Consider the following 24,691-nt stretch of genomic DNA (forward strand, 5'->3'; position numbering starts at 1 on the left):
TATAATTGCTATGTCTTCCGTTCGCAGCATTTTTGTGGTTATACCCATGAATGTAACCACTCCCCTCTATAATGTCATTGGCCTGCAGGGTATTACTAACAAATAACTATACAAGTAAAATTTTATCACCTGTACGACAAGACAACTATGATTTTACATTTGACTTACGCGCAACCGCGCCTTATGTTCAGACGTTGTGCCACTTTGTAAAGAATAATTTTAAAGGCATTCGCAATGCCTCCGTTATAGCAGCCCAGTACTGGTAATATTGAGTAAAGGGGTCTATGATTGCCAAAATACTGCCGAACCAGAACTCATCATTTCTAAATATTTTACCGGATATTCAACGTGTTTTCAACGTGTTCTACTGTTTAATTTCGCAGCGACTTTCTGCTTTTTTGGTCCTCGCCGTTACCTTTTTCCATGCCCTGCGCTACCGCAAAAAAGTATATTTATTCGCACAAAACACAAACAAACAATAAAATGTAGTCTTTTAAAACCGAACAGAAAATAGGGGATGAGGAAGGGGCTCCGGAACCGGTGTGACAATATCCCTCTAATGGTTCTTTGTTATACTAAAGATCGTTCTAAGATCTTCAAAATTTAAAACTGGCTAGAGGCACCAAAAGACCTCAATCGTGATGAAAGATTTTGCAAGCAGAGCAGCGCTGCTTGAATGAATGCTTCATACGGCGGAGGGTAAACGCTGTAGGAGATTGTGGTTGGGGTTTATGCTCAACAGCGGAAAAACATCGTGGCCATTGGGATCCGCTGTACATGACCCAATAATGACGCATCGCTAAGGTGCGAATAGGGCTCTTCCCTTGGAACACTGCAGAAAAAGCGTACCTTCTTGGTTACATACAACCAAACGTTTGAAGGCTGTTGGAAATACCGTGATACATTTTGTTGAATACAGGTAAATAAAGGTGTAAATGGCTCATAAAATAAACACTCATTTCTTAGCCATGGCACCTAAAATGTCCTGCCACGCAGCGCGGTCCGTTAAACTGGGATTTCAGGTATGCCTCAGCACAACATGCAAAAGAATTGCGACGAAGATAGATTACGGAGTTTGAACGCACACGAGCAGAGCGTGCCCGTCATTCGCCGCTCCCCAGACATGACCTTCTCATTGATGTCAAAATTATCGTGGAGCAACTGAAGCGAGATTCTGCGCTTGTCTCGTAATTCAAATGGGTTGTCTGCATTTAACTAACACTTAAGTTTTGTACACGTAGTGAGATGGCCCTACAAGTGCTTGTAGGGCAGGCCGTGAGTCCACAACTATTAAAACACCCGAGCGAACGCAGCGCCGCCCGAAAAGCAGCTTGATGGAGGCAGACGAATGGAGGTGCGTTTTTTTATTTTAAGTAAGTTCTGCCACACCGATAGGCGACAAATCCTAGTTCATGGAGCCGTATGTGTATATCTTAGTGGCCAAGATAACGTCAGGTGATGTGTTCTAGTGTGGAGTACCGCAGGGCTGGTGCAGGCGGAAAATTGTTTTTCCATTCATGTTATAGTTAGGTACACCTCGCTAAACTGGCAATTTAGCGAGGTGAAGGGCTACGGAAGATAATTCTGCGTTTTAGTAATTTCTGAGCGTCAATGGACAATCAGTGTCCGCTGGATGAGTTCAGCATAATTTGTGTACGGCCTAAAAAATGTTTCAATAACTGAAATATCAGCATGGGCCCTGGCAACAAGTTTGAAAATGCCCTTTCACGCTGAAAAATGGTCAGACATTCAAGAAATAAATACAGGTCTTTTCAGTGAAGTTCTTTTTCTGAAAAAATAGGTGTTTTTCCAGAATAAATTGAAAATGCCTTCTCCAATCCCAGGTTTATATAAAGAAAAAGGGAAGAATATGTCACGGGGGATGAGCACTTGGGGAATAGACCTATATTACTTTATTAGTGCATCAGAGCGGGAGCAGTTTGTATAGTTTATCTAGCCTCCCGGCTCCCCTGCCCGGCCCCTTCAGCCATTAAGACACCCCTCCTCGATTTGATTACTGGGGAAGCTTCTGCCACATTGCAAACTACCATGGCGGAAAGGAAGGCTTCTTGGGTGTTTCACGCTGCTCAGTAGGATGTTCTGCACGTGAGCGGCAGACACGTTGGTATGAATATGGTCGACATATCGGCCTACGTGACGGAGGCGGGTACGAAGAAGTGCTGGTGCTCGAAGTGTGGGCACATTCAAATCCCCGGGAAGATGCGTATAACTTGAGCCTTTGCACATTCTAGCCATATAAATTTCATATTGTACAAACCAATCAAGGCAAGGGCGCTATACAGGAAAAGAACAAAGTCGCAGATGGTGGGTTATACTATTGGCTTACACAACGCTCATTTCTCCCTGGCTTTCTACATGCTACGCACACACTGAACCTGCTCAACTAAAACTATAAGTAGGGTCCATTTCACATTGCAGAGGTACATGACCAGTGAAATTGTATTAATACACCCCGCACGCATATGTTGAGTATTTGAGCGTATTTCTTTATTTTACGATTCATCAATGGCAGGGACTATGGCGTAGCGAACAGTAGTTAAACCTTCGAAGGACTAGAGGTTTTTACCTAGAAAACAAACATGCAGTTATCCGTTTCGTTGATGTACAAGGTCACTTAATGGCAGCAAATTGGAAGCGTGTAACATTTACAACTTTAGTGTGTAGTGGAGTAGTAACATTTTACGGGGAAATGATTCCAGAAGTAATAATAATACCACTTTTGCGGTCAATGTTCTGAAACCACTTTTGGGAACATTTTGAACAAGAAACAAAGCCTTCATCCGGTTTGTGCTTAGTATTTGCCATAATGTTGGCTTTTCCACCATGGTTTTGCTCCCGCACCGGAGAAGCGCTTGAACTCGCAGTTAAAAAAAGCTTTCCTTTGAAACTTGGTTTATATACAACGTGGCAAAAGGATGCAACGCAGCGTGGAGCAGTGTGCACTCACAAAAAAAAAATTATCCAGAGAAAAGATAACGGGCTGTGAACTCCCCCTTGCGGTCCCATTATGAACGACACAGTTCTTTGGCATTTTTCTAAAAAAGCGCATTCGCTCATGGACGTTGCTTCAGAGTACATTTTTTTCCGCTCGTCATGGCACAATAATCTTGAGTTCCTATGGCACACAGTTTACAGTTAGGCTTGCGTGCATCTGTTTGGCTTCGCGTTCTAATCATTTTCTTAGTAAACTGAAGCTTTTGTTTTTTCTACAACATAATGCAAACATATGAAGTTTCAGTGAGTATAATCTTTCAATGTTGCTCGAAACAAGAGGACAGGAAGATTAGTCTGCTCAAGTGTAATAAAATCAAACCTATGCCGCTGTCATGGCCATTACACAAAAATATTTTTCCACCGCAGAAAGTAAGCTAACCCCGCCCCACTTGCAATGATATCGGCTGTAGGTCAATGGTGCGTATGAACAACGTAGAAGCTCCTGCAAATGCGTGTGCCATCTCTTGATTCCCTAAAATCGTCACAGATAGCACCAATAAAAGAAATGTCAGGATAATATTTTGCACATGATACCGCACAAATAACCGGTTCTTATGAAGGCTCTGTTAAACAGTGCTTGCGATCTCGAACAATCCAAACACAAAGCAGTCTACACTTGTGCAATTCATATACAGGGTGGTCAAAGTCAAGTCGACAGGTTTTATTTCACCTGCACGCATAGATGTACGTAAAGACCATCTCTACAGACGGTTATGTGTCTAGGGGGACCCGAAATGAGGTAGTAACTACTGATGTCGGTGAAATATTTAACTAAAATATAATAATTACCTTTCAGTGGCTGCAGTAAGCAGGCCTGTTTGTATTGAAAAGTTAGACGCAAGTGTGTTCTCAAGCAGTTTCATTTGGCAGAATTCTTCTAGCGCATCCGTACTCTGAGATAAAGTCAATGGTTGGACGGCATACCGTCTGGTCAGGTAGCATACTTCAAAACAAGAAACACAGGTCACTGACCAAGTCTAAAACAACAAATTGACGTTTCGGGAGCGCTACGGCTCCCTTGTTCACAACGAAAACGGCCACTGGAAGACGGCGAATTATATAGCCCCCAGTAATTTTTTAAGAGATTTGGCGTAGTCAGGATTCATGCAGCCGTCCGTCATCTTGATTGTGTGCGTAGGTGTCTGAATAATCAAGGACTCCAGATTCAGGCGTGCAGAAGTACTCTGAGATATCGAACTGACAAGTTTATTTGCAGTTCGCATGATTACGCATGCAAGACCATGACGACCAGCGCAAAGCTCCTCTATTGACTGGCGTGACTTCTGTGTACAGTGTCTAGTTTGACAACGGGTTGGAGCCATAGCCTAATGTGAAAACTGGCCCTCTTTCAGTGTGGCTGACGTTAACGCAATCTGAAATACTCGGAACAGCAATCGAAACACAAAAAAGGGAGGAGCTTTGAGCCACGGTCTTTACTGTCTAGCATACGTAATTATGCGAACAGCAATTAAATTTTTTATTCCTATATTGTGGAGTAGAGGTCCGCTAGAAGAATTCTGTAAAATGAAACTGTCTAGAAACATGATGGCGTCAAACTTCATAATACAAACATGCCTGCTTACTGCAGCCCCTGAAAAGTTATTAACCATTTTTATAAATTAAGCCTCTGACCTCAATTATAACCAACTAATTCTGTGTTCCCCTGGGCGGATAATCTCTCTTTAGAGGTGGCATTCACATAAATCTATGCGCCTTAGTTTAAAAAACTTCTCGACCTGCTTTTGATACCCTGTATACTACGATACTATATACTGTCGCATGTCACCGTGGTACTTGCTGTTGGGGCAAATTTTGTTCCTGTGAAAAAAAACTACTTCCGTTTTGCGACCTGCCTCCTTATTCACTCGTAAATAAGCAGCATTCTTTGATGCTTCTTACAAGCGAGAGCGCAGTTTTATGTGAAGCAGATGGCGCGCCACGTGAGAAAACCACAGCTTATGATTGCGTCTCACCTTGTAAGCGAGGTCCGATGGAGGAGCTGGTTTTACAGCATCTAGCATGGGAACGCACTCCCGAACAACGTACTGCGTTGCTCGCCCAAGACTTGTTGCATAGATTACCGCTAAAATAGAGGAAAAATTGCAAGTGTCAAAGTTGTTACGAGAGAGAGAGAGCGAGAGAGAGAGAAGACTTTAGTGAGATAACAATGCTGTCGCCGTTAGGCGCCAGAGGGAGTGGGGCCCTCTTCACGGGCTCCATATGCTTTACGAGCCTCCAGGCCCCTGGCGATAAGGGGGATCTGCTCCTCCAGGGCGCGGCTGAGCAGCAAAGTCTCCCATCGTTCAAGTGAGGCGTTGTTAGTCGGGGGGAGAGAAGCGGGGGCGGTGTCAACACCGACTAGATTTCAAGGCCATAGGGCTGCCGCGGTGACGCCAGAGGGTGGGGACCCACTTAAGCCGGCGAATGCGCCGGAAAGCCCGTGTTTCGTGCACGTTTTAGCAGAACCAACGGTCCCGCGTTCGCAGTTGCTGCGGTTAAATTATACCGAATAAAGGATTTGGCGAAAAAATCTTACTGAGCATCCTAGCATTGCTCCACGGAGTAACAAAGTACTGCATCCGGATTGTGAAAGTTTTGATGTTCTTGCTTTACCGCCACGGCGATCGAGAGAATCAGACGAAGGATTTCAACATCTTGATTATCAAGTACGATTTATTCCGGGGGAGAAAACCACACCCATTGTACTTTTTACTCAGTGTTTGAAGCTTCCTTTTCTTCGATTTTTCACTGGCGTCACGAATGTCATCATCCATTCTAGAGCAGACGTTTTTCGACAAAATGTTCCAACTGCACCACAAAATACACTTATGGACAATCTCCTACGTCTGTACAGCATTACATCCATCGAAGTATATCCACAGTGAGTAGATCCACAGTGAGATCTGTCGCCATTTCATGCTGATTGGGAATGGTTAAGAAGTCGTCTCGTCTTGACAATTCCTCAACGACTCCGTAGCTGTGGGCAACGGCGTTGACAGCAAATATTGAGGAATGTACGAGTCCTCCTCGGTCAAGCTCCTTCACAAGGTCATAGTTGGGATCCTCCACGGAGACAGTGACTACCTTGTCAATGGTTAAGATGTCCCTGCACTTCTCGCATTTCAGCTTTCTCAAGGTGGAGTAAACGGCGTATCCTGCCACGTACACCAATACCGGAATGATGTCAGTCATCTTAGACAAGGTGTCTTGCGTGACAACCACATTGTAGTTAGCACGTGCTGCACCCTCATCTCGGTCAAGGTCTTCCCATTGTTCGTCCCTGTGACTCTCGTGCTGGGAAGGCTTACTGACAGTCGGCAGCGTGCTTTGCAAACGCATCTTGTTTTCGCCCGCGTAGATTTGTCGTATGGACACGTGGCACTGCGAGGCTGCGAGTTGCCTGTATTTCCCAAAGCGGTCTTCCAGACTGTCGGTTTGGATCTGGCAAAACAGGACGTAGAGCATGTCGAGCCCGGTGAGGCAGTACCTAGCAATTCCCACGAGTCCATGAGTTGTTTGGTGGAGAGCAGCGTGAGTTTCCTTGGTCAACTCGCCGCTGTCGTACTGCGCAGTTCGATTCTTCCACTCGTCCAGCAAGTCCAAAAGGTTGTATAGGAAGTCCACTTGCGGGTCATCTAGAGAAGACACCGGGCTTTGGAGCGCATACCTCAGCCTTTTCCCCTTGCATGGTGTCTCGACATTCACAATCCTCCACCACGTCAGCACAATATCAATGAAAGCCGCGGTTCCCTCAAAAAACTGAAGGTTGTGCTTAGATTGAAGGGCTCGCAGGGCGGGAGGGAGTGAGTTGTGGAATATCTGCAGCGCAAGTTTTACATTTTGTTTTTCAATGCCCGTCGGAAAGAGCCCTTTCCGAGTCAGCGTGTGAGCATGCCTGAGTAGCTGTCCAACCTCAGCGTTGTACACATTTCTGATGGTTTGAAATGATGCCGTCAACATGCGCCGCTCGGTTGTGTGTTCTTAATCCATCTCGGGAAAAAAAAGCACCGCTGGTCATTACTTTGCTTCAGCCAGTTGTTTCGGATGCACCTAAAAATATGAACTGGGTCTATCACAAAAAACAATGGCCTTGTAGGATCACACGGATGCTCATAGACAAAGCGAGTCTCCGAAGACGAGCAAGTTGGAGAAGACAGATCAAAATGCTCCATAGCTTTCCTGTTGATTTTGTTGTTGTATGTTATAACGCATACAAATTTGTAGACAATCTTCTCCAAACTAAAAAGGACTTCTTTCAGCACCTCGTGCAGAAACTTCCCGTCTGCAGAGCGGACAGGCACTATTTGGGCTACCTCTTGCAATTTAGACGTGAGGCTCTGAATCATAAAAACAAGAGCGCTGTTTGCCGCCTGTGGTGAGTTGTGAGCGATGCCAGTGATGTTTCCGCCTTTGTACTCAAAAAAAGGCTTCATGTGGATTTCGTCCACCACTAGCGTGACAACACGTTGGCGATCGTCCAGGTCCGATATCCTCTTCGCCATGTGTCTCAGAAAGGTAGACCGCGGGTGCTCAAGCTGAGGGTTCATTTTGTATGACAAGCATACTGATCGGATGGTTACACGATGCGGAAGAATGATGTGTCCAGAGCTGCGGATGTACCGGTAAGCGTGAGGCGAAATGGTAAAAAGTAGGCAGGCGAACACCATGACGTCGAGCGAGTAGCGTCTCCGCACCTTTTTCTCGGACAAAAGGTTGAGCTGCTCGATCAAAAATTCCCCGCATTTCCCCGAGGGGAAGAATGTGAAAGTGCGAATGCATGAGTTGAATTTGCGCGGTTCGGTAATGTTCGCGAAAGAGAGATCACACACACACACACACGACTACAAAGAAAGAAAGATGCATTTATTCACAGACACTTATTTGTGTTGTCGTTGTACTTGATTGCTAAAGCGAATCTCAGCTTTGAAATTTCGTGTCAGTACTCCTTTAAGCGGGTGCATTAGCCCTTCTCACGCCCGATTCCTGGCCAATCCCCCACGTGGGTATGTGCCATGTCAGCGGCCAGGCAGCGCGCGCCCATCTCCCCCCGTTGCCAAAGAAGACGAGGAGATTCCTGGCCAATCCCCCACGTGGGTATGTGCCATGTCAGCGGCCAGGCAGCGCGGGGTGAATTAGCCCTTCTCCCGCCCGATTCCTGGCCAATCCCCCACGTAGGTATGTGCCATTGCAGCGGCCAGGCAGCGCGCGCCCATCTCCCCCCGTTGCCAAAGAAGACGAGGAGATTCCTGGCCAATCCCGCACGTGGGTATGTGCTATGTCAGCGGCCAGGCAGCGCGCGCCCATCTCCCCCCGTTGCCAAGGAAGACGAGGAGCGCGCGCACCCGCAGCTGCTGCATGCGGACGGCGGCGGAATGCGGACGGCGGCGGACGCTTCAGGCTCGCTTCAGAAGTGCATTCGCACTTAAAAAATTCACCCGCATTTCCCCGAAGGGGAGCATGGGGAAGTGCGAATGCACAGGTGATGGAGTCGAGAAAGGCGACGAAATTTCGTGTCAGTACTCCTTTAAGCGGGTGCATTAGCCCTTCTCACGCCCGATTCCTGGCCAATCCCCCACGTGGGTATGTGCCATGCACAGACACCTATTTGTGTTGTCGTTGTACTTGATTGCTAGAGCGGATCTCAGCTTTAAAATTTCGTGTCAGTACTCCTTTAAGCGGGTGCATTAGCCCTTCTCACGCCCGATTCCTGGCCAATCCCCCACGTGGGTATGTGCCATGTCAGCGGCCAGGCAGCGCGCGCCCATCTCCCCCCCCTTGCCAAGGAAGACGAGGAGAGCCCTTCTCACGCCAGATTCCTGGCCAATCCCCCACGTGGGTATGTGCCATGTCAGCGGCCAGGCAGCGCGCGCCCATCTCCCCCCGTTGCCAAGGAAGACGAGGAGATTCCTGGCCAATCCCCCACGTGGGTATGTGTCATGTCAGCGGCCAGGCAGCGCGCGCCCATCTCCCCCCGTTGCCAAGGAAGACGAGGACCACGCGCACCCGCAGCTGTTGCTATGTGGACGGACGGCGGTCGCCGGAATTCAGGGTCGCTTATAAAGTGCATTCGCACTTAAAAACTCGACTGTGTGGACATGGTCCTCTTCTTCCTTTTCCCACAGCTTGGCATGCAGCGCACGCACAATTTCTACAGTATCTCTCTCCGAGGTTGTAGCTGTCGAAATCAGGCCGCGGTCCCATTTCTCAATAGCCTCAAGGACCTCCATAACTTCTCTCTTCCCTGACGCTACATCGGGAATCCAGTTGTTACATCCGAGCTTCTGAGTAAGAGCCTTCAAATAATGAAAGACTATGCTCAAATCCGGCTTGATCGTGAAGGAATATTTAATGCTCGGGGCATCCTCGTCAACAATGTGCAGAAGGATGAGGCGTTCGTTCGCTTCTATTGCGTGCCAGAAAGCCGACAAATTGCATCTCACGTAGTCCACCAGGTCCTTGAGCGACTGAATGATGTCCTCTTCAACTTCATGTTGGAAAGTGTCGGCCGATCGCTGAAGAACTTTTTGCAGTGCGCTTGACTCCAGACGCAATCGTTTTGCCTCGGGAGCTTCTCGCGCGCTGCGCTGTGAGGTCAGATACTTTGGGCAGTCGGGTAAGCGCGATGGAATTTCCCCTGGGAGTAGGCGCGCATGCGGCAAGTGGGCAGTGACTGTTCGCCCAGTCGACTCGTCTGTATATGATGTTTCGCTTGTGATGTCTTCCGGTTGGAAGTGAAGCTCACAGACCTGAAGAAAAACATAGTCTTTGCGTGAGTAAATAAACACGTTTTGTGGCTAGTCCTTTACAACTCTGCTTTAAATTTTAATCGTTAGCAGTACTGCTGAGCTTGTGCGTAGCAAAAAAATATTCAAAAATTGTTAATGCCTCTCTAATAACTGCAGCGCATCTTGCCCTGAATGGAATATGCAAAAAAAAAAACTGAAGAACTACTCACCCTCGTGTTCCCTGTGGGTAGGAAGCTTTCCCGCGGTATAGCGCGAATCCAATTTTGACGCATATCTTCATCCTTCATGAATCGGAATATCCGTACTTTGGAACCGTTCTTGTAGTTCCCGCGACAACGAGGCACACAACACTTGTTCGGCATGACGCACTCACGTGTTCACACACACACACACACACATAGTCGAGGAAGAAAGGCTCTATGCACAAATGCGCAACAAATTCACAGTGTCGCACACGCGCTGATGCACATATCCACGCTCAGCATGCTGACTTCCTAACTACACAGTGGCCAAAGCAACGAGGGAACGGACTGTGTGGATCGGAACGTAAAACTATCGTAGCAGCAACCACAGCCCGGCGCCGGACGAAAAGGCACCTCTTGGTTTTAGAACAAACTTTGTGGCAGTTTCTTTACATAAGTCAACATGTTACACAACTCAACCATAACACGTTGTTTTTTTTTAAATTTAGAACGTAGTTCGCGACACAAGTTACAGCGCGAAAAATGCTCTTTGAAGCTTCCCCCAAGAGGTCGCCCCGCCGGCCGCGGCAACCCCGCGTCAGAAATTCGCTGCGCGGCCGCTTAAGATCACTGCAGTCAACACCGACTTCAGCCCCTCTGACCCCTTCCCCTTCCCTCTCTGTCTGGCCTCCTATGAAGAGGGCCTCCACCCCGTGACGTAGGTGCCGTTGTGAACACGTGACATACGGCCTCGTATCTAGTCGATGTCGGCGGTGTGGGAAAAGTCGCACTCTCCAATTACGTGGCGGAGCGTGCCGAGTCGTTGGCAGAAAGGGCATTCCTTGTACCGCACGGGGTAAATTTTGTTTTGAAGTACGGGGTGTGGAAAGGACCCGGCTTGAATTTGCCGATAGATGCATTGTTCTTGTCGAGCAAGGGAGTGGTGAGGGGGGGCAGGAAACGCGCGCTACCCTCCCTGTAGTGGCGTAGTATTTCGCGGTAGCTAGTGATGGGTTGTTGTGCAGTTGCCTCGGCCCGGAGGGTAGCTTCGCGGGCCTGCTGATGGGCGAACTCATTGCCCTCGACTTCGGAGTGCGCTCGGACCCATATAAGCTCAGTTTTGGTATTTGGAGGGTCAGTTTTTTGGAGAATGCAGGTCGCTGTGATAGACACCCACCCTTTTCTGTAGTTCCTATATGCTGTCTGGAGTCCGTGATGATGGTGTTGTAGCCGGGTTGAGTAAGGGCTACCGCTATGGCCACTTCATCGGCCTCTTCGGGGGAGGGCGTGACGAGGGAAGCGCAGCAGATGGGCTTGTGAATTCTCGTGACGGCTATCGCTGCCGATGTAGAGCCGATGGGAAGTGAGGCTCTGTGTTGAGGATTCTGTCGTTTTTCTGCAGGAGTTTGGCCAGGGCTTTCACTCTGGCCTTTCGGCGACCTGTGTTGCGATCGGAGTTCATGTTTTTGGGGATTGGTTTACTTTCTGTGATGGTGGTCCAGATAGTGGGTATGCGTCCTTTGTCTTGGTTGTAGGCTACCAGCCATCCGAATTTCGCTAGTACGGCTCGTCCCGCTGGGGTCTGGCCGAGTCGGATTTGTTGGTTTGAGAGATGGGCCTCTGTTAGTTTGCGGACGGTGTTGTGCTTGGCTATGCCCAGGAGGTTTTCGGTGGAGGAGTGGACGGGGATGCCCAGGGCCAGTTTGGTAGCTTTTCTTATTATTGCATCTAGTTGGTCGATACCTTTTTTGAGGAGTTAGAGTTATGGGGCGGAGTATACTATTCGGGAACCAGCCAAAGTACGCTTTCCTCCTTGAGTCCCCTTTGACGATTGGTTACTCGCCCAATCATATGGATGGTCTGATGCGATGTCGTTTTGAGTTTGGCGATCGCCGCCTCGGCCTTGCCGTTTTCTTGAGCGGAACACTCATACCTGACCGCACGCCAGTTACTTTTGCCAACAATAAACACCAGATATTGATCCCCACTATTTACAAGCCAGTGTGTGTTAATTTCGGAAATATTCAACGTGACCCGCCGCGGTGGCTCAGTGGCTAAGGAATTGCGCTGCTGAGCACGAGGTCGCGGGTTCGATTCCTGGCCGCGGCGGCCGCTTTTCTGATGGAGGCGAAATGCAAAAACGCCTGTGTGTACGAGATTTCGGCGCACGTTAAAGATCCCCAGGTGGTCAAAATTAATCCGGAGCCCTCCACTACGGCGCGCCTCATCGCCTGCGTTGCGTCGGCGCGTTAAACCCTACAATCAATCAATCAATCAATATTCAACGTAAGTACGACGGATAATGCAGAATTATACTTGGGGATCAGCACACCACAAAGAGTCGTCTTGTCGTCGCAAGGTGAGCGCCCGCAAATATTCATCTGCTACATATATCCTCTGCGAGCAGCGCGCAGACGGGCTTAGAATATAATGGGCGTCCGCGACTAAACGCTTCTTCGAAATATCGTGACATGGCACAGGGAGCCTGCAGAATAAAGCAGAAACTAAAATAAGAGGGCCTTATCACATACCACACTCTTCCAACGACACCTTTCATCGCTTGTGTACTGCCTACCCTGCATACTTCCAAAAATAGGTCCGCCGAACGATCAGCTGTTCGTTGAAGCCGAAAAACAAAATGACAGTGAACGAGAGATTTGTGTGTGTGATTACTGAAACGTTCATTGCTTGATTCCGCTCCGCATTTGTACACAGCGTCCCCCTCCCCTACACCCCCCCCCCCCATGTCTCGCGAAATAGCAGTGAATTTCGCGTATAGTAGTTGGTCTGGTGAGCCCTACCTGGCTTAAGTTTCCACGAACGTCTTTATCATGTCAGAAGCTGCACTGTTTTTTTTTTATTTTCATTTCCGTTAGAGCTATTATGTTTCTTCCGCACTTGCACAGCATGCATTTTTCCGTGGTTTCGTATTAGATTGCCTTGGTTCTTGCTAAAAGGCGTATGTGGGCACATATTTAACGACGTACAGGCTTGGAATATACTTAACCTTTTCGAATGGTTTATTTTCTTAAGTTATTGTCCGGGGTTGGCAAATCACATCCCCGAAACATATCTTTCTGCGACGTATATATTCTAAACGAAGCCGACTTCGTTGTCCACGCTGCAAAATGAAGCCAACCTCTCACTGTGCCAGTATCAGGTCTAAACGAGGCGACAGTAGAATTCATTTGTGCCTGATGTATTTGGAGGTGACAGGGGTGATATTCTGCAACCGTCACCGACGCGGAAGAGCGGCGACGATGCCGCAGAACAGCGTACCCGGGTAGCTCTTGCAGGCGATCGCGTGCTCTACGAGCACGCAGCTGCTTTTAAAGTGACCTAATCGTACTCTTTGCTTATAGACGTCACCATAACAAGTTTTTTTTCCGGCGCGGAAAGGCGGAAAGGAGCGATACAGCACCAGAACACTGCGCGAGCCCGTATCAGCCACGCAGCGCACATCCCGTCAACGCCGTGGAGAAGCGGCGGCAGGCGGCGCAGCGATCGCGAAGCTCGAGGCGTATACTATTCGGGATCCAGCCTAAGTGTGACTTCCTCCTTGAGTCCCCTTTGACGATTTGTTACTCGCCCAATCATATGGATGGTCTGATGCGATGTCGTTTTGAGTTTGGCGATCGCCGCCCCGGCCTTGCCGTTTTCTTGAATGAGTAAACCTAGGTACCGCACTTGATTGGTAGGTTTGATGTCGGTGCCATCGACGATGAGGGTTACAGAAGGTCTTTCGCTCTTTTTCTGCTTGGCGTTATAGCGAGGAGTTCAGATTTTTGGGGAGAGCAGGTGAGACCAACATGATTGTGCGTATTCTTGGACCATGTTGGCTGCTTGTTGAAGGGCCTCTTCCATCCATCCATTCATCCCGCCTTGGAGGTCCATATTGTGACGTCATCTGCGTAGAGAGCGTGGTCTATTCCTTCTATAGTGTCGAGGATGACCGGAAGGGAGAGGAGGGCCAGTTTAAAGAGCATGGGCGAAAGGACGGACCCTGGTGGGGTGCCGCTGTCGCCCAGCTGGATTGGCTGCGACGTTTCCTCTCTGATCTTGAGTACTGCTGTGCGGTTGTTGAGGAAGTCTTTGGTATATTTGAATATTTTCTCGCCGTATCCCCTCTTGTTGAGGTTGCGGAGTATGCTGGCGTGAGTGACGTTGTCAAAGCCCCTTTGAGATCGAGGGCCAGGAAGGCTCTTGGCGTTTGGTTTTTCGCTCTCTTGATGACAAGATCGTGAGGTTGCAGGAGTGCGTCGTGGGTGCTAGATGCTCGCGGAAACCATACATGGTTATCGGCATCTGTCCAGTGGAGTCGAGGTGTCGTTGGAGGCGTCTGAGAACCATTCGTTCTACGACCTTTCCCACGCAGGAGGTTAGTGAGATGGGTCGCAGGTGGTCGATGGGTGGTGTTTTCCCGGTTTGGGTATGAACCGGACCTCGTCTTGTTTCCACTCTTTGAGTAGTACCCCTTGTTTCCAGGCGTTGTTGATGTGGTCTAGGAGCTCTAAGCGGCTGTTTTTGCTGAGGTTGTTGAGTAACCGGTAGGTGATGGTGTCGCTGCCGTGTGCTCTGCCTCGGTTCGATTCGTCAATCGCCGCAATGAGCTCTTGGTCTGAAAACGAGAGGTCAAGGTCTTGGTTCGACGTTTCATCGTAGTCGGGGACAGGCGTGTTGCTGTTTTCTGTTTGTAGGTACTTGTTTTAAATGCATAGCATTTTAGTAACTCACAATGTCACGCGGCGTTGGCGTGCCTTGTCGTAGTCCGCAGGCGCGCCTTGTCGTAGTCCGCAGCCAGGCCACTACACTATAAAAGAAATAACAGTTTCCGGCGCCCGGTTTCGAACCCATGACGCCGCGGGCGGAACGCAAGGTGCCCGGCGCACTACCGACTTATCGTTTTATCGTTGCAGTTTTTTGTTTGATGGTGCTTGTTTTGTACTGAAATGTTGCAATAAAAAAAATAAAATAAAAAAAAGAGCCACGAAACCGACACAGATTTCTATGCACCGAACGCGCCTTATATCCTTCACTCATTTCTGGTTTGTTTCGAAAGCGCCACAAGTTGTCACGCGCCTCCGAAAGATGGCGAAACGGGTCCCGCGATCGAGAGATACGACTTGCCGGCGCACCCCCTCGGAAATGCTGTGCATTTGATCATGCCCCTCGCGAGGGGGATGTCTTTTTTCAGAGTTATAGTGTAGTGGCCTGGCTGCGGACTACGACAAGGCGCGCCTGCGGACTACGACAAGGCACGCCAACGCCGCGTGACATTGTGAGTTACTAAAATGCTATGCATTTAAAATTAAAGCCGTTCCACTCAATGTGAAAGCTGTCGGAAGTGCAGTGCAGTGATTCGCCGTAATGGGCTGTAGCGCCGATATCCGCTCGCTGCTACCACACCATGCAACCCAAATTTCCCGCCCTTGCGTGCTCGCGCGCCCCCTGCCTGAAACTGCGCCAGCGGGAGTTAACCTCCCAGCGGGAGTTAATCGCCAGTGGGAGGCGTGTATCTCCCTCCGTTTTGAAGAGATACAGAGATACAGACACGAGGGAGATACACAAAGCGTTCGAGATTGCAATGAAGAAAATTGGGCCCATCTCCCCGCGAGGAGGACTCGAGTAAATGCGTCGCATAGGTCACGGATCAGTTCGTCACTAACCCCCATGTAGTTGTTGAGCGTGCGCGTGAAGTTGCGGTTGCTTGCACTTTTGCCATTTAGTGGATCGATCATATGCCGGAGGAGGTTCCATGTTTTTCTGGTTGATAGGGTTCCTTGTAAGCCGTCACAGAGCTTCATCCACTTGTCCCTGCAGAGTTGGTAGGCATATTCCCTTGCCTGTCTGTTGTGGTTGTGGATGCGCCTGCGGAGCTTCTTATTGTGCCTTTGTGTTTTCAATCGTTTGTTCAGCGCGTGTCGAGCCTCCCATATGTGTTACGAGTTTAGTGTCAACGTACGGGGTTATGACAGTGGTGGCTATCTTTTGGGTATATTTGTCGACCAACTCGGGGTGCTCCTTTGCCCAGGCTTGATATGTCCTTGGCGCCATTTCGGTTGTTGGCTCGGGATTTTCGTTGTCCGTAGTGTTTGCGGAGCCGGTCCTAGTCTGTTATTCGGGCCGGACCCACCTGTTCTGTGAAGTTTGGCCCCCTTATTGTTAGACTAATGATGTCGTAATCAGACCCGAGGTTTGTAGCTATGTTGTGCCATGCCACGTCCAGGTGCCCTTTTAGCAGGGAGAGGTCCGGGGGGCTGTCCCTGGACGTACTCGTGCCCATGCGCGTGGGGGTGCCCGGTTCGTTGAGGATTGTAATGCTGCGTTGTTCTATTTCTCGAGTGAGTTGATTGCCTCTCTTGCATTGATAGCGGTATGCCCATTGTGTGTGATGGGCGTTAAAATCTCCTGAGATTATTAATGGTCTCGTCGTCACCGCTTGTAGGCAGTCATTGAATGTGTTCTCGAAATCGGGATCCTTTTTCGATGGGCGGCAGTAGGTGTTGAGGACTAAAATGTTTTGCTCGCTGCCTATGCTGCGGTTGTGGATTTCGACGAGAACGTGTTCACAACCATGTTGGGGAGTGACGTGTTGTGTCGCAGCAATATTGCTGCCGACTAAGAGTGCTGTATTCGTTTCAGTGGGGTTTGTGTACGTAATGTACTCGGATAACTTGGGTCTGCTGTTAGTTTCCTCAAGGGCAATGACGGAAGGTTTTGGGTCAAGCTTGCCGATGTGGAGTTGAAGCTCTCCGAGTTTGTTTTTTATTCCTCTGCAGTTTTATTGGTAAATAGGAGTTGTACTCTTTCTTGTTTTGGTTAGTCTGGGTTGGGGGAGGCTCATTGTGGGGAAGGTGCTCACCTTGGCTGCGTTTGGCTGGGCCCATCGGGGTTCTTTTCTCATTTTCCGGCGTTAATCCCTACTCTGCCGCGGGCCTTCCGGCACGTCTCGATGGTCCTTTCAGGCTCCTGTGGGGCTGGCTGGAGGTCCTTTGCTACGGGGCCCTCCTGGGGAGAGGATTTTAGCTGTGCCGACGGGTCCACGCTCGAAGAGGGGTCTTCCGGAGGTTGTTTCTGTTGTTCCCGGGCTGGCTGGTCCTCCTTGCCACCGTTGTCCTTTCCCTCCCGTGATTTGCTCGTTTCCTCTACTGTGGGAGAGGGAGGTTGTTTCTGTTTTTCCCGGGCTGGCTGTTCCTCCTGCCCACTGCTTACCTCTCCCTCCAGGGCTTCGCTGGTTTCCTCCACTGCGGGAGGTGGTGGAGAAGGAAGCGGTGGTCAGTGGGGGCTGGGGGGGTTAGATGACCCTGCAGCTGAGGCGGTTTCCTCCGAATCCGTAGGGTTCATCATGGCCGCCATGTCGTCCGCGTCCATAAATTCCTCCAGCTGGGGCCGCGCGGGCGCTCGCTGCTTCGCCCTGGACGCGCATGACATCGTGCACTCGGCCTGGTCATGACCGACGCAGTGGTACCCGCAGCACTAGGCCGTTCTGCAGCTCCTGTGGTAGTACCCGGTGTTGTAGCACCGCAGGCACAGTGTGGGACGGCGGGCCATCTCGATGAATATCGGGCATCCTTGAACTGTGGCCTGGTGGGCAACGCCTTCCAGTGCTGTTGGGCTTTTCGGGATTACATGGTAAACCCTGCTGGTTCCGGTCATGTGCGACAACCCCGGCTTTCGCCAGCCGTCACTCACCACACGTTGCACTTTGTTAGGAAGGTTTACTGCTTCCGTCATAGCACTAATGAATTTCTGTAGGCCGCCTGAAATAGTAGCAGTGCTACATGAGTGGGCCCCAGTACTGGTGCACACGCGCATGTTTAGCGACCTAAGAACAGAACCGGCGAAGTCGCTGATCCTAAACCACAAAAAGATTGATTCTAATGTAACCAGTGTACAGAACTGTGTAGCGGTCAATCCGGTATTCTTGCAGCATATTGTTATGTCTCACTTCGAACCCCAGTTTTATTACATTTGTGTACCCTGCCATTGCCGCAGTTTATAAATTTTTGAGGCGTTTCTTTTTTCGGTACAGAAAAGCGATTTCCATATTGCCCTCCGTCTACCATTCTTTGTTTTACGCAGTTGAATAATTTGGCACACGCCGCAGTGCCTGAGTGGCTACGGCGTTGTGCTGCTGAGCCCAAGGACGCGGATTCCATTCCCGGCCGTGGCTTCCGCTGTTCTGATGGAGGCAGAAAGTGAAAACGCCCGTGTGATCGAGATTTCGGCGGCACGTTAAATATCCCCAGGTTGTAAAAATAATTCCGGAGCCGTCTGCTACGGCGCGAATCATCGCCTGTGTAGCGTCGACACTTTAAACCTCACAATCAATCAATAAAAATTTCGGCGTATATCTGTTTGCTTGGCTACAAACATGTTGGAAAGGTCAGTCTTCCACCTCCCTGGCACACGTACCATCCTATCATCTCTCCGCTTCCCACCCCTCGCTCTTTTTCCCTTTTTGCTCCTCTTCCCATGATGAGGGCAATAAAGTGTTGGTCAATGCAATTACATTTTAAAGTGCCCGCGTGGCTCATGCACCACCTGTCACGACACTGCGTGTCATTTCCTTGATCTTTTAAGGCAAATGCCCTAAATGTCTCTTGGGCAATATAGCACACGCCGAGATTCAGTCACAAGAACGGCGCCTTCGGAAGCCTTTCCCACCGCGAAGTATTCTACATGCATGAGGCGTTCCACACCGTGAGGCTGAGCTCGCCAACTGCGAGAAGTCACAATCCACTCCAGTACACCAAATATATAAAAAGAGCTGAAGAACGTTAACGAAGGAGAAAAGAAAGAAGCAGGTAGGTTCATCTTTGTCGTCAACTCCTCACTTACAGGTCATCAGAAACCAGCAGTAGCGTACGAGCAACAGAAAGGGTCACAAGCGTCATACTGGACATTAATGCTGTCGCAATCACAACCCTTAAAATGGCTTAGGTATTCTCGGATGTATTTTGTTTTTGTTTAGAGGACAGCACCATCTGAGATCTGTGTATGTTTTCTTTTATCCCGCTTCCTTTGGGCAGCAGCGGAGGTGAGCGGGGGAGCGGCTTGCGAGGGGGCCGCCCGGGAAAGATGATATTTATGCGTGTTTGATTCGTATTCATAAAAATGCCTGCGTGACGTTCGGTGCCAATGAAGCTGGTAGTGTCTTCGCCAATAAGATTGAGCTACAGAACGTTTCTGGTTACGTGTCGTGTTTCTCGACGTTTTTACTACTACTCACCGTTCTGAAAAATCCCCACTAACACCAAGAACTTTAACAGTGGCAAGAAAGGACAACGCAAGTTCATTTGAACCGATGTATGTGACAATGAAACCTTCGCGTTGCGTTCATTCCTATGCTTAGGATCGCTAATATTTTTTGAAGACATGGACAACTTCACCTCAATAAATAAAATTACATAGTACCTACAAAACATTCTCAGGACGCTTAAGCATTCTCAGGGGCTTTTTTTGTGCGTTATGTATTTGGAGCCCAAGGACAACACAGGCCTAAGAGCGCCATTTTGAAGGCGATAGGTCAAACATACAGAAAGGTCACGTGAATAAATATGGTGCAATAAATTGGATGTGGTTATGAGTGCTTCGTGGGTGCATAAAAACCTGTTTGAGACAAAGTCCGGGTCTTACTTTTCAATGAATTAATGATGCTGCTTTGTTTACACGACTTTTTGTAGTTTGCTTTCTCCGTCCTTTGGCGTGATTTAATTGAACAGGGTCCTTCACTGCAACTTGTTGTTTGCGTTTGATTTTTGGTTTGATTTTTTTGCTTTTTATTCTTTGATTTTGGGCGCGAGTTATCTGAACAATCATACTGGTCACATCTCATGCCTTAGCTCCCCTAAAGTCACAGTTCTGCGGGATTGCATCCACCTGCTCTACTCACGTGCCGTTACTTTCACGAGTCTTGCAGCATGCACTATCGTCTTATTTTACGTTAACAGTTCGAAGTCTTGTGTGTGGGGCCCATTTGTTCTTCACATCTGCCGATTCGAGGCAATCTCTAGAGAAAATATGTGGCAAAAAGACACGAACAAAGTAACAATGTTTGTCCCACTCTTGACAAAATGCGTGCAGAAATGTGTTGTGGTAGCAAAAAGATCAGAGGGGCACTTTAGTCCTTAATGCGTACTTTAAAGATGAAAGCCTGATTATAGTTATCTAAACTTCTTTATTGCTACCTTGTACTTGCATCTCTTCGATTTCGTTTGTTTCTTTTTGGCACGAAATACTTCGAGCGATTTCTTTTCTGCTGCACCGTGTATTCGCTTCTCCAATAGTCCTTTTTGTGAAAATATTGGCCCCGGTACAGTTGTTGGTTTTACGCGATCTTCTCTGTGTTTCGGCTGTTGTTCAAAAAGCATTCTTTTTATCGTGGTGTAGGGGCAGCGCGAAACACGAATACTTTTTAAGGATTTTCAGAATATTTTATTTCCCATTTTGTATTGTTACCGTTTTCACCTGTTGACGTTTTAATTTTCCAAAGAGGTAATCTTGATACAACTCTTTCTTCGCAACATTTTAATTATTTTTTGTTACAGGGCGTTATACAATTGGCGCCCTGGGGCACTCCGAATCAATGCTGACGTTGTATAACAGCAACAGCCTAAATCTTAACGCAAGACCCTTACCGCATGAGTACGGAGGGAAATTTGTGGGTTATGTCACCATCAATTGTGCACACGATATTCCCGCACCCAACGCTAATGTCGTGCTCGATTGCATTTGTGGAATTCTAAAGGATATTCATTGGTGAACAAAGCTGAATTTGCGATTGTCACGATAACTATTCAGTTTAGCTATTGAGGTACCCATAAACACATCAAGTTGAATTACCTACTGTAATACGCCCCCCGTGCATAAATATTCTTTACTGATGGAGTACGCAGTGCAAAACAAGGTGTTACCGTCAATTTTTTCTGCTGTGTATGTGGCTGTGCCTGTTGTTGAAGTACGAGAGATATTACCTTTGCGCTTGTCCACATTGCAGGATAAACTTCGAGATGTAATGCTGATAGCGATAACAACTACCCGTAGAAACATCTTTTAGAAACTGAACTAGCTCGCTTCACCAAAGTCCAGTGACTACATTTTACGTTCCTTACTTGGACAGTGGCCTGCTGAAACACTGGTTGACATATGGACTGTATAAAGTTCTACCGTGAAGAGAAATGAATCTAAAAAAGGCAGGTGAAAGAATACCGTGTCAATTACTTTCATTTTGTTGTTAACAATTTAATGTTTCAGTGTTGATGCTTGCAGTTCTGATTTATTCCCGCCCTGTCTCCCAGACGAGAGAGCGACCTCGTTCAACATCCCTCCGGCTCTCTCGTATTACAACGTTTGCTTTTCCCGCAGCTGGGAAATTTAAAAGCAGTTCTCCCTCACCCCAAGGACAAAAACAAGAGGAGTTGCTTTGGAAAGAATCCAACTGGTAATAATCAATGCTCAAAAGCAGGTCACACGAAATACCCTTCATTTATTCAGTGGAGTGGGCACAACTGTACATGGTAGCCTTTCACGACCGACACGAATGTATCTGGGCTACTTGGTCCGCGATTTTAAGTAACTTATTAACGTAGTTCGAATGAACTGGTGTTGGCGAATAGCATCCGGTAACGAATGAAGAGCTACATACTCAAAACCTAGACAGTACGTTCACATAAGGTATTCGGAAAAGGAAGATTAGGGCAGTTTTTGAGCGAATTCCTAGCCGCTCAAAAAGCAATCGAAGGAGCTGCAAAGGCGAATATTTTGTCGTGACTATGCCACATAAATGGGTCCACATTCCTTGGATAAACTTCATGATTCGCCGTAAACAGTCTGTGGAAATTTTACAATCAAGCAGAGGTAGACAGAATTTGTAAAAGCCAGAACTCTGTACATGCACGTCCACTCAGCCCGGTGACGGGCATGCCATTTCATATAGTACTGAAGGCGACGTGACCTTAAGAGGAGAAAAATAAATTCGTTACACGTGTCATTCATAGCCCCGTAGCATGTTTTTCTGCGCTTCATCAGTTGATTTCTAGGGTAGTGAAATCAAAATGAAACCTTGACATACAAGAAGTAAACTATGAAACCAATACAGCACTGGTCAGCGGAGAACAAGGTGCCTAAATTAAGAACTCAACGGAGTGTTCGTGGTACACAGAAAACAAATTCAACATGCTTGGACGAAAACGGTCGTTCCGGACCAAGGAAAAAACTGGGAAAGAAATAATATAGCACCGGCTAAAAAAAAGAAGTAGACTTCGGATGATCATGCAGTGCTACAAAATGACAACCAGTGGATCGCCAAAATAGCGGAATGGCTAGCAGCAGACCGTATTTTGACACTTTTTTTCTTATGATGCATGGCGAAAACACGTAATTAAAAACAGTAAGACAGTTAAGTCTGGAGAAATGAAGTTAGAAAATCCGGCGTAAAATATAACAGTTGGGTAGCCTTCTTTATTTTTTATCACTTAACTCTTCAACCTGCCCATGAGTTTCCTGCCAGGCAAGCCAGTTCAAATAGATGGTATACATTATACGCTGCATGCCGATGATATTACAGTGCTGACCACGGCGGTTCACTTGGCGAGCAGCAAGACTTACTTCAAGCCGCTTTCGATGCAATCGAGGCATAACTTCAATGTTTTGGCTTAACATGCGCCTTGGAAAAATTAGTTATAATTGTTCCGAAAACAGGCCCATGGGCGCCGTCTGCCCGAGGACTCTGACCCCGAGGTGATGGTCTGCCGCACGCCGGTACCAGCGGTATCCCGACTGCCAATTCTTGGCTTGAAAATTCTCAAACACGGAGCAGGAGCACCTTAAAGGGACACTGAAGTGAATTTGTCAAGCTCCCGTTTTTGCTTGCACTGTGTAGACTGGCTCAAAATAGCACACTTTTAATCGTTTATCCGGTTGACAAATCGGTAATTATTTTACAAAGCGCGAAAGAAGAAAAACTACCATGCGTGGTTTGCGGCGGCCGCACAAACTAAGATGTGACATTGGGAGGAGGGGGCGCCGTGATTGGACGATGCCCAAGGTTACCAATCAAACAAGTTTCGGTTTCGGTTTCGGTCTGTAAAACAATATGTTTGACATTCGATGGCGTCGTTGGATGGGCATTCTCAATATCCTAGTTATCGTAGTACCGCGCTTCTGCCATGTTGTCGGCTGTAAAATGCATAAGATAAGCCTCCCAGGACGGCATGGAATCGTAGCATTCACTATCTGAGGCCTACGCAGTGCATGAACGCCCTCCGCGTCCCCGCAGACGCTCAAATGCATGCGCTTTTCCCCCATGTTTGGAGCTTGCCTCGCTCATGACTGTATCGTAAAAAGCGTGTTCGCACCAGGCCAAGGGTCTTTTGATTTTGGCCTGTACCCACTGCCCGCAAGCAGTTGGCGCTTGTAGCAACAGCACGCCAACGAGAATTCGCAAGCGCGCCAGTGCCAGCCTGCGCGAGTTCTGTGGACTAGTTCGTGGAACAATGAACGTTGCGGCCCAAAAAAAGATGAACTCAGTATAGAAAACATCGGCGAAAAACTAAAAAGTTAACTCATAAAAAAAAAAAGCATGTACCCGCGGCGATTCGAACTTGTGACTGGCAAAACATTCGCGATTACTTACCTAGCGCCCCAGACAACTACGCCACGGGGAGCCGCTGGCTGCAAAGCAAAATATAAGGTATATAATGTATCACCAGTTCACACTTTTATGTAGTTTTAGTATTTCAAGCAGCTTAGGTGACTATTTGTTGTATTGCGCTCGTGCAGTAAGCGTCCCCCGAGTTTCCACAATAGCTCACGTCTAGCAATTGCATTTCGTAGACGGGAAAGCGTTCGCAGATGCGTAGTCGTGCTGCTGACCGCTGTGCTTGTTCGCCCAGCACAGCCCAGCGCAAAAAAGTGCTTCCCGCACCCTAGTTTTACGCTGTACGGTAAAAATATCAGTTGATTTTATTTCCTTAGTAACTATATTGACTTCGCTCACTCTTCTCCTTCTTCAAGAGGCCTTATATTTTCCTACTGGCGTACCAGTCAGCGAAGCGTCGCATGGGCGCTTGTGCGGCGCTTGTGTGAAGCGACCTTGACTTGGAGCTAGATACAGTGTACAAACTAACGAAGTAAAGAAAGGCGCATTCTTCGATTCCCAAACATGTTGTGGCTTAGTTTCAACTGATCGAGCGAATTGCGACGACCCGTCGGCGGCCGGCGGACTAAACGGTGGGCCGACTCGGTCGCGGAAGGTCGGCGAGCCGTGCAGTAGCACAGCCAATTGTCAGCTCCTCTCCTGCTGACGTCACACGAAAACCCCACAGAAAATGGGCGAGCGTAAAGAGAGGAGGACAGCATTTTCGAATTGATTTTTCTACTAAATAAATTCGCGTAAACGCGCACAGAGTGGTCGAAACAGGGCCCAGGGACTCCGGACTACAGTTTGCGCTCGTAATCCCGCATTGTTTACAAATCACTTCAGTGTCCCTTTAACTACTTCGTTTACAAACGTATATACATCAAGTTATTACTCTAATTCGAAACTCATGAACCGTCGGTGAGGGCTCAAAGAAGAGGACAGCGTAAAATTATACAATCGCTGATGTACAGTCATCTAACGTAAGTTTAGCCGTACTTAGGCATCAAAAATGCAGAAAAGCCAAAATTACATATTCTCCCCCGCAAGGCATATAAATTGATGCTAGGGCTTCCCATACCCGCATCAACTGACAAACTTCTCAAACT

At 48.1% G+C, this 24,691-nt stretch overlaps 1 protein-coding gene and 1 pseudogene across 1 annotated transcript in view; both read right to left on the reverse strand.

The window, feature by feature from the left end:
- The window catches only part of LOC144166104 (uncharacterized), a 30,481-nt gene extending 9,432 nt beyond the window's left edge, over positions 1 to 21,049 (reverse strand). The window contains exons 1-2 of the mRNA XM_077695736.1: positions 20,920 to 21,049; positions 4,989 to 5,098 (exon numbers count right to left, since the gene is read on the reverse strand). Of these exons, the coding sequence (XP_077551862.1) occupies positions 4,989 to 5,098; positions 20,920 to 20,995 (186 nt within the window). The 5' untranslated portion in view covers positions 20,996 to 21,049. The remainder of the gene's footprint in view (positions 1 to 4,988; positions 5,099 to 20,919) is intronic.
- Positions 5,195 to 7,361, reverse strand: LOC144166183 (uncharacterized; annotated as a pseudogene).
- Positions 21,050 to 24,691: the final 3,642 nt, after the last annotated feature.

Source organism: Haemaphysalis longicornis, unplaced genomic scaffold, assembly GCF_048455015.1.
Source record: "Haemaphysalis longicornis isolate Haplotype H1 unplaced genomic scaffold, Haemaphysalis longicornis Haplotype H1 scaffold_16, whole genome shotgun sequence".
NCBI lineage: Eukaryota > Metazoa > Arthropoda > Arachnida > Ixodida > Ixodidae > Haemaphysalis > Haemaphysalis longicornis.